The sequence below is a fragment of the Erithacus rubecula genome (assembly GCF_903797595.1).
Source record: "Erithacus rubecula genome assembly, chromosome: 15".
Classification (NCBI taxonomy): domain Eukaryota; kingdom Metazoa; phylum Chordata; class Aves; order Passeriformes; family Muscicapidae; genus Erithacus; species Erithacus rubecula.
Genome location: NC_136667.1, coordinates 11,865,387 through 11,875,090, shown reverse-complemented (window position 1 = coordinate 11,875,090; position 9,704 = coordinate 11,865,387). Strand labels below are relative to the sequence as shown.

At 46.9% G+C, this 9,704-nt stretch overlaps 2 protein-coding genes across 11 annotated transcripts in view; one reads left to right on the top strand and one right to left on the bottom strand.

Moving 5' to 3' along the window:
• Nucleotides 1–951: 951 nt before the first annotated feature.
• On the bottom strand, nt 952–5,230 carry LOC306808422 (uncharacterized protein; the record flags this gene model as incomplete). Of its 6 annotated transcripts, none has more annotated exons than XR_013776032.1 (3): nt 952–2,070; nt 3,430–4,290; nt 4,572–5,230. XR_013776032.1 is itself a non-coding variant. In XM_079319006.1 (2 exons), the coding sequence occupies 2 exons, from the start codon at nt 5,228–5,230 to the stop codon at nt 4,254–4,256; spliced, it is 696 nt and encodes a 231-aa protein (XP_079175132.1). In that variant the 3' UTR covers nt 952–4,253. The 6 variants fall into 6 exon arrangements, 3 of the variants coding, with proteins under 3 accessions (XP_079175132.1, XP_079175130.1, XP_079175131.1); XR_013776033.1 differs by having other exon boundaries at nt 4,078–4,290; XR_013776034.1 differs by having other exon boundaries at nt 952–2,067; nt 4,078–4,290.
• Nucleotides 4,347–9,704, top strand: part of PASD1 (PAS domain containing repressor 1) — a gene marked incomplete at its 3' end in the record, with an annotated part of 52,430 nt that continues 47,072 nt past the window's right edge. For 4 of the 5 annotated variants that reach the window (XM_079319000.1, XM_079318998.1, XM_079319001.1 and 1 more), the window contains exon 1: nt 4,347–5,270. Of the gene's footprint in view, nt 5,271–5,391; nt 5,441–9,704 lie in introns of those variants that run through there. The other variant, XM_079318999.1, reaches the window with a different exon arrangement.

Genomic DNA, 9,704 nt, shown 5'->3' with positions numbered 1-9,704 from the left:
TTAAAATGTAGTCAAAGAGCTTTAGCTTTACCTTGCATGCTCTCATGTAGAGATATGGACAGTAGAAGGCTGCCATGCTCTTGTTTGTGCAAGTTTCTCCCTTCCTTTCTTTGAGCTAGGCAGAATAACAGATCACAAGAATACTTCTCAGAGAATATTTTACTGCCGTTAAGACAGAACACTTTTTTTCTTTACAAAAACAAAAATTATTTTTGGAAATATGATCAGCCACATGAAAAGTATTCTTTAATCTTTTTCTGGGCCAAAAATATGACTTGGGCACTTCTCAGCTTTTCAAATCAATGCATTCATTTATCTGACCAAGGTATTACTCCAGCACAAGGGAGAGGCCTAACACAGGGCCTTAAATAGACACAAAATTTGGGTACTATTGTTGTCTCTATAAGAACCATCTTAAACCATTTTCTAACATAATAAAGTCCTGGATGATGGAAATGAAAATATTCCTGCTGGTTCTCAAAATCATAGGTGGAATTTTGTCCTAATGGAGATCCATGTATGTTTATAATACTTTTAAGTAGTTGCATAAATATTCCAAGTGGCCCTCAAAGATGCTGGGCAGGACAGTACCCAGAGAAGCTCATTTCAGCCCACAGGAATGGAAGATCTTATGCTAGGGGGGAAATCCTGTTCACACTGCAGTAAATGTGTTTTTTGTTCTGCCTTTAATGGCATTTCCGTTCCTTTTTCTGAACTTAATTGAGAATGGGATTTACCCATCTCCTCACGTGATTCTGGTTCAAACCTGAATTCCAGCTTTGAGCCTTTTTAAATGGGGAAAATTAAGGTGAAACTAAATAAACCCAGAGAACAGATCCATCTCCACATGGAGAAGGACTCTGCTAACTCTCCTGAAGCAGACGTGTGCTCTAAGCAGACAGTCCTTGCAAGGCCAGCAGTGCTCCAGGGAAGCTGTGACACTGATGCACTGCTTTTACAGGTAGGCAGCACTGTCCCTGGCCAAAGGGCCTTTCCTTCTCCCACTGCAAACACAGGGGATGTTTGAGGTGAGGAGAAGGTCATAACACCATAGAAGGGAAAATGCACTATTTCCAGGAACTTTCAGTGAAACTTCAGACTTCACAAAGATAAGGCTAGATAGGGAATTTCAGGGACAGAGTTCACACGGGTAAACTCTCAGGCAGTATCTTTTTATGTTGCAAGTAAGTGAGACTAAAATATTCCATAAATTTTCACTGTATTCTTTTCATTAAATTAAATAATTAGCTATTCATCTCCCAGCTTTGATTTGTTAAATAACCAATACCCTAATTTAGAGGCAAGAATTTAATCCATAGAAAATTCTGTCCTAGGAGCAGATCAAAGTGAGTCCCGGTGTGTTAAGCACACACCTATAGCACTTGATCCTGAAAAAAAAAAAAAAAAAAAAAAAAAAAAAGTGCATGTTGCAATTAGCCTATCCCTTCTTACTGGTTCCCAGGCATTAATCTAAGACTCTGTCAGAGCATTTTTGGTGCCAGGATCAAGGACCTGTGGAGATGCCCACACTGGGAGAGCAGGGCTCTGAAAAGGTAACAAGCAAACGGTGAGAACCGCAGCAGGCTGTGATGGCAATGTCTCCTCATTCCTCTGCATCTACCAACGCTTCAGGAAGAGATTGAAAGTCTCTTGGGCGACATAAATACGCGTGATAAGCGCGTACAGAACACACAAAGGTGAAATGGCCCTGCTTATCAGGCACAATTAAAATGAATAGAGGATGACTAATAAAGAGGCAGTTTAAAATCTTTACATGACACAGTGTCAAGGCAACAGTGTTGTGCAATAGCACTGACACAATTAACTCTGTGTCCCTGCCTTGGGTAGAGCCGGGATCGGGCTCCCGCGGCCCTGGCCCGCACCTCCCATGGCGAGCGCCGGCTGGGCTCTGCCGCTGCTGCTCGCCGCTCTTTGCCGCATCCCAGAGCCGCCGGGCAATCTGCGCAGAAACACACACTTCGGACCAAGGCAAGGCTGGTTTTTCCTCTTCGTCATCTCTGTTCCTCTCTTTTCTTTTCGGTTGCGTGATGCCAAGCCTCACGTTTGCTACTGTGTGAAAAGGGAAAAACATCCAGTTGAATTTCTGGGCACACTGTGGAGGGAGACTGAGGTGCCCGATCCTGAACCAGGACTGGTTGTTGACTTAGCACTGAGCAATGCAAGCATTTCCTGGCTAGGAATAATTGCAGTGTGTAATTTAAAGGCTAGTTTTGACAACCCTTCGCTCGGGATGATAGATGGTGAATGGGAATGTGATCTTCCAAAATACAGCCTTCTGGTTCTTCATTTAATTATGTTGCTCCTTAGTGGTGCCTGTCAGGCTGCAGGATCTCTCAGTCCACTGGAGGAGTGCAGCAGGGGCAGGCTATTGGGTTTTATATACATATATATAGTGTGTATACTCATGTATGTATATATATATGCACACTTCTATTCACACACAAAAACACATATAAAAACATATACAAGAATATATATAAGAACAACAAAGATAATTTTTTTCCTCTGATGTTATTATTTTCTGGCCAAAACCAGCTCTCTCGGTTTTATTGCTGCTGGCATGTCTTTGCAATGCAGCACTGTCAAAAACTAACAAAATAAACAAATTTGAGGCTATGCCAACTATTGCTGAGCACAGGCAAAGCCGCCCAATGCCACAACTTGCTGAACAATGTGTGAATTTTGCAGTGGCAGATATGTCTGTTTCCCTGTTTTTACTTAACTTCTGGAAATATCTTGGTGGAAAGTGAGTTATTCTAAATGAGATAATTAAAGTAATTGATATGAAAACTCCTTCACCATTGCTGCAGGAAGAGGGGCCTCTGTATTTGCCCAGCCTGCTAGCTCTACCTGCCATGGGCTGCAGAGGAGTTGATTGGAACACTTCAAATAAAACATTATTTCTGATCAGCAAATATTGTTGTTTTTATGAGATAAAGTGGTAATTCTGAACAAATTGCTTTATTAGAAGGCATCAGTGTTGATGCTGTTTCCTGTACCTATCAGGTATGTAGGATGGGGGGGGTGGTAATGGAAATGTCCCAGCAGTGCCAGCACCCCTGGCCAGCTGCTAGCACTCAGGGCAATGGCTGTGGCACTGTACTGGCTTGTACCTTTAGGAGAAACCTACCACAGCCTCTTTGGGGCCACATCCTGCCTGCCTGTGCTTCCCACCCATCCGTTTGTGGGTGCTTAATCTTAAAGTGCCTCAGTCACAGAGTTTGATGTTCTCATCATTCCTCATCTACTTTCCCAAATGGGTATCTGCTTGCCCATGTAGGAAGGCAGTGTCATCCCGCTGGTGATGGTCACTGCTCTGACAGGGCTGCACTGCAGGCTGCAAAGACACACCTTAACCCAAGTAAAAGTGGAGAGAAACACTGTATTTGATACCTGTTTGTATCTCACCTGAAAGTGAACAGGAAGGATTTTTATCACACGAGTGAGGGAAGGGTTGCTGTGTTTTTTGCATGACAAGGCCATGTGCCCAGTCCAAGTGAGAAAAAGAGATTTGCCACCTGTGGCAGGCAGCACAACCAAGCTATTTTCTTTGCCTCTGATAGGAAAGTCAATAAGGAATATTAACCGCATGCAAAGGTGCCCTTTTACTTGTCCTCATCAATAATAGCTGATGTTCCTCAGGGTTATTGCTGTAACAACGTCACTTCCTTTTCCTCACTGGCATCAGGTTCATATTAAAAACCTCATAACAAAGTCTTTTGTCCTCTGTCCCATTTGTGGTTCTGCTTTTGTCCCCCATGCAGTGCTTTGGGGCACTGGCATGTGTGGGGATGGGGCCATGCAGGCTGCTTGCATGCCTGCCCCTTTCTTTCAGCAGAACGAGGGCTGAGAGAGGAACAGGAATTTTGGTTGAGCAAAGAAAGCCAGCAGTGAGGATGCCAGCTGTGGGAAAGGGCTGCTAGGCAGTATTGTGCTTCCAGAGGGAGCAGATCTCCCCGCACGGCATAGGTTAAGGAGCTGCTTTCCAAGAGGAGCTAAAGTGTAGAGGGGGAAAAAAGCACCACCAAAAATTAACTTGTTGGTAAGGGAGCGTACATTCAGTTTTGGAAGCAGCTTGGAGCAGCGCGGGACCGGAGTCAGGGACCCAGCGATGTTCGTCGTCCAAGTCGTCCCAACTGCGGCGTCAACCAGTGGCTTCCCACGGCAGCGCCGGTCCCCACCCGGCAGTGTCTTGAGACTTCAGAACAGTCTTAACGCCCCCGCTTTGGTACCTACTGCTTCCCGATACAAGAGGAGCTTAAATCAAAACTGGAGATGGGCAGGACCACATGTCACGATTGAGCAACGGCCCGACTGGCCCGTGGCAGCGCCGGCAGGACCCTCTGCTCCTGCCGCCGGCTGCGGCTCCGCGCCCGCAGCCGCGCACGGCTGTAGTCGCGGGCAGGGGAAAGGAGCTGTCCTTAGAGGGGAGGGTAAATAGTTACAGTGGAGAAAGGGAATTAAAAACAAACAAACAAACAAAAACCTCAAAACAACAACAAAAATAAACTATGAGGAAGGAAGCGGCAAATATTAAATGGATGACTCACGGCACGGGATGACTAATCCCGTCAGGGCACAGCTCGTGCTGCGCAGGGAACCGGTGCCGCGCGCCTGGCGGGGAGCGCGGAACGGCCGCGGGGTCTGTGGGGGCAGCCAGCGCCGGGCGCGAGAACCGCGCACGGAGGGAGTACGAGTCCCAGCAGGACTCCGCGGCTGGGGCCACCCCGAGGCCGGTACCCGCGGATCGGCGGCGGTGACCTACTTTCCGCCGGTTCCTCCCGGCGTACACCACCGCTGCCCGCGCCACCCGCCCGGCCCTGTCCGGACCCCGCGCCCGCAGAGGTGCGCTGCTCCCCACGCACTCCTCCCGTGCGCACCACTCGGCCCCGAGCCCGCACTCTGCCCGCGGGTACCAGCGGTGGGTGCCGGTGGCGGTCGGGCGGGGAAGCAGCGCGCCTGTGCAGTGCCGGGGGGGCCGGGCCCAGCCCGCCGCGTTACACAACCAGCCGCCGCCGCAGCCGAGTTTCACAAGTCCCGCCGCGACTGCCCGCAGCCCGCGCCCCTCGTGCGCCCACCCCCGCGCCGCGCATCGCCGGCACTGCCCCCCGCCCTCCCCGCGCTCATGCCATGTCACCGCCGGGCAGCGGGACCCCGCGGCGAGCGGTAACCCCTGTCGTCGGCGGGGCACCGCGCCGGGGCTGGGCATGGCACTGAGAGCGGCTCCGGGACGCCCATCTTCCTAGACGGTACGTACAGCCGTGGGGGCCGCGAAGCCAACCGGGGTGGAGGGAGAGTCCCCGCACTTGCAGCTCGTGGGGAGTGGGGGCAGCCCGGGAAAAAGCCCCTGCTGCAGGGTCGGTACGCGGCACTCGGCTCTCCACCCTACCTTCGTCGGACACTGCCAGCATGGTCCTAGGTAAGTTCTGGAAATGAAAACTGACAGCCGCAAGTCTTCTGACTTTTTCCTGTAAAAATCCGTGTCCCGTCAAGACGGGCACAGGACGCAGCGCCGGGTGTCCGGGGGGCTCCGGCTATGGAGGGTAGGTGGGAAAGGCACCGCGGAGCTGGGATGCAGGAGCGCGGCGCATCCCGAGGCCAGCCACCGACATCTCCGTCCCTCAGCGCCCGCGGGCCTCGGCGCATGGAGCCGCTCGGGAGGAACCACGGGCTGAGAGCAGCTGAGAGCTGCGGTGGCTTGGGATTGAGGGAAACCGATTTTCAGGAGACTGAAATTGATCTGACCGTTCTGTCTTGAAGTTCGTCGTTTAAGGAATGCTTTTGACTGCAAACAGTGTGGAGAAAAACCTCCGAAATGAGTCTTGCGCCTAAAGATAGCATCTAAATTCCAGGTTGAAAAGTCATTCTTCTCACCAGGGTTGTTATGTCATTTGATTTTACAGAATGTTTACATTATAAGTGGGGAATTAAGAAGGCTTTGAAAGTCCCTCGCGTGTTTCAGCCATGGATTTATGAATGATTACTCCACGCTTTGGTCCTTAGTGGCAGAAGTTGTGAAGTGGTTCCTCTGGATAGCTCGCATTGGAAGCACAGGTCGTGGCTGAACCCTGTGTGATTCACCCCAGTGAGGTGTCACACGCGCTTTGGAGACCTGTAGTCCTTTTTGAAGTGCCACAGTCCCCGAAGGCAGAAGGCAGGTCCCTGCTCGGTGGATTTTGGAGAAGTCCAGCACACCAGTCCCTTTTTGGGGGACAAAACTAGCACTCAAGTGCCAACTACCCCTGATCCCTGAATGAAGTTGTCTCCTTCAGCAGGGGAGTGGTCCCGGAAATAATGTCCCTGAAATCAAAGCTGTTAAAATGCCCTATACCTTATCTGCGTGAGGAGGGTAGGGTTATTTATTAGCTGAAGTTTATTTTGCTGTGTTCAGTGAAAGCTGTGGTGCTGATTTCACTAGAGGAATGAGATGTTCTTATGTATACATGAGAAAATCTGAGGAGTCCCTTTGTTTTTGAACAGAATGCAGGTGGTTCCCTCCTTATTTTGCTGGATCATTGCTGGCTAATCCTTAGCTCCAGAAATGTGAATTTGGCTTAAAGAGACAGCTAGCTCTTCATGGGTTTGATGTGTAGGCTTTACAGTCTTCACAGATCTAACAGATGCTGTTTGAAGCAGCAGACACTTTCAAGAGTACGCAGTGTGAAGCCCTGGTACCGAATGTCTGACAGTGTAGTCTTTAGTTGGGATTTTGTGTATTTTTTTATAAACTTCCTAGGCTGCAATCCCTCACCATAGTTATTCAGTTAGAAAAATACATTTGGGTCTTGGATTTTTTAGAAACTGTATTAAAAAAAAAAAAAAAAAAAAAAAAAAAAGGTAGATAATTCTCCTGTAATGTGCTAATCAGAGTAAACCAGCGTGTTAGTGCTGCACCAGGGAGGACCAGAACAACAGCATTTGGGACTCTGCAGCTGATGGAGCCCTGACAAACACATCAGGCACTAATGAGGACAGGAAGCTCCAGAAAAAGCCAAAAGTTGAAATTTGTGTGGAAGGAAGGCATTCATATCTCTTGGACTAAACATGTGTACCACCAAATCTTTAGAATTTTTCTGGAATAGGTAATAGGAAAAATGAAAATGGCTTTAGGAGTGGTTGCTGGCTGCTTACTTATCTGATCATTCTAAACTGTGGATTACAGTTAATTGATTTGGTGGTTAATTGGTTTGAAATTTTTTTATAAACTGGAAACTTCAGTAAGATATGTGGTGGTTGCTGGGTTTTAGCCACTGAGACTGTATCTGTATTACATTATTTTTCTGGTTTAAGACATACTTCAAGTACACAAAAAATAGCTCAGAGTTAAAGGTTAAAATTAGCAAATGAGTAGTTCATAATTAAAGTCTCATGATGGAGGAAGTGGCATTACATTGAGGAGACACAGATGTCAAATCCAACTTCTGCTCATTAGTAGTATCAAAATATTGGTAGGATGTCTTTGCAGTTTGAAGCCAGGGCTTGTCTGTGCACAGAAGTTGCATTGTTTTGTCCTAAATTACTCAACCTCCCAAGACTCACATGTAGTGGTACAAAGGTTTTAATACCAGCATTGATCGTTCTTTCAAGACTGGTAAAATAAGCTATGCACCTATATCAGAACAACTGCATTCAGGCTTGTACTGGAACAGTTACAGATCCTAGTGAAATAATATGGCTTTAAACAGAACAGTAAAACTTAGAAAAACCAAAGTAGTATGAACCATTGTTTTCTGGTGTTATTGAAATGATAGACCTCTCTATCACTTCAGTTACAGATCTGTCAGGGAAGTCAGGCAGGTACAATAACTGTATTTATTTATTAGGACGTGGATGACACCCTTCTTCCAAGTGAGTGGTGGCTCAGCTGGGGCCATATAGCACTGCAGGAACAGCTCTGTGACCACCAGTATGGCTCTGGTGATGGGCTAACCCAGCTCTAGCTCCACCAGCTCTTCCCATCCCCAGCCCAGGCTGAGACCATGCCAGTTTTTGCCTTGTTTCACTGCTATTTTGGCCAAAAGTATATGGCCTATAGGCTGAAGGAGCAGTGTGCCTGTGGAAAAGTCCTGCAAGGCCCTATTTATTCTATCTCCAGCCTCACTTAAGCCCAGGTTTAAGGGAGGCTGAGGTGGTGACAGCCCCCAACAAGAGCTCTGTGTACAGCTGGGCTCGCTGGCTGCACATCTGCCGAACCTCAGAATCAACAGATTTACTCAAGCAATTAATGAAAGACTTTGACCTACTTCATATTCCTTTATTGTATTTGGCCTTGTCTGCATGGTGACCATTACACCAATTTAGTTTAAGTCTGGTTTTAAAGCGATTTGGCTAACCTGATGTGACCTTGTGTAAGGACGTTCTTATTTTGGTTCAAATGAGCTTATTTGGCTTCAACCAAAACCTGCACTTAGTCAATTTACACAACCGAAATTAGACATACCAAACTGGAAGGGGAACTTATGTCTCTAAATAATGACACAACTTTCTCATGAAAGGAGAACCTTCTGTAGAATCTGGAACAGAGTGTAATTACTGACAAATCTGCAGTCAAGTGAAAGCTATTAATAGCAAATGTTTAAAAAAAACCCAGGGAAAGCAAGCAAAATTTAAATATCTTGGTGAGACAAATGAAAAGGTGCCAATAATCCCAGTCCTGGAATACTGAAAGCTTGACACAAGGCTTGCATAGCTTGCAGCAAGGCTCTCCCATGGCTCTTCAGATGCAGAAGAGGGAAAGCATTTGTGTCCTTCACAGGGGGTCCCTAGAGAGTCAGAGCTGGTTTGAACACAATAGTACCTAGCATCTCATAATGTATATTGTAGGAAAGAATAACTAGACAGGGAAATAATGAGGAAGCAGGCTAAATTACAACAAGATTTTATCAAAGATGGATTGTGCTGGACTAATCTAGCATCTTTTTAGTGTAACAGATTATTTAGGTGGGGTAGAGTAAGAATGTCATTTATCTAAAGCCAAGCATGTGATACCATGTCCCAGAGGATGTTATGACTTCAAATGAAGATGGTGGTTCAAGACAAGAATTGAAAGGTGAAAAAGAAACTTGCCAAAGAGAAGATTGCATGCAAATAAAGTTGTCTGAATGGAAAGAGTTATTCAGAGAAAGTGATCAGTATGGAGGGAGATTGGTGGTGTTGGTGCAGTGGGACCAGGCTTGGGCCTGATGAATGGATCCATTCTGACCTGTGTGCAGGGTCTGGGTGTGTGCCCAGGAGCTGTGTGGAATGACAAAAACTTGGGAGGTATTGTCAGTACAGAGGAGGATCAGATTATCGCATGAAAGGAATTTAGATGACTTTGTTTACTGGGAGTGATAGACATAAAATAGCATTTAATAGTGCTGAGTGCAAAGTAAAGTAAAGTTGTAAGCATGGAGACCAGTAACAAGAACTTCCAGTGTGAAACAGAAGCTCATCAGAGGTCTGTGACAGAAGGGAGAGATGTGGATGCAGTGGCTGCTCAAAAGATACCTGGAGCAAGCACTGGGATGCAGCTGGGAAGGGGACCACTGATGTCCTTGGATACCAAAGGGAAATAATACAAGAAATTCAGGGAAATATGGTAATGATCATTGTACAAATCATCATACTGGGTGTCAATACAAGAGCTCCACGTTGCTTTTGGAGTGATTTACTGATGTTTTGCATAGTTCTGGACACCCCTG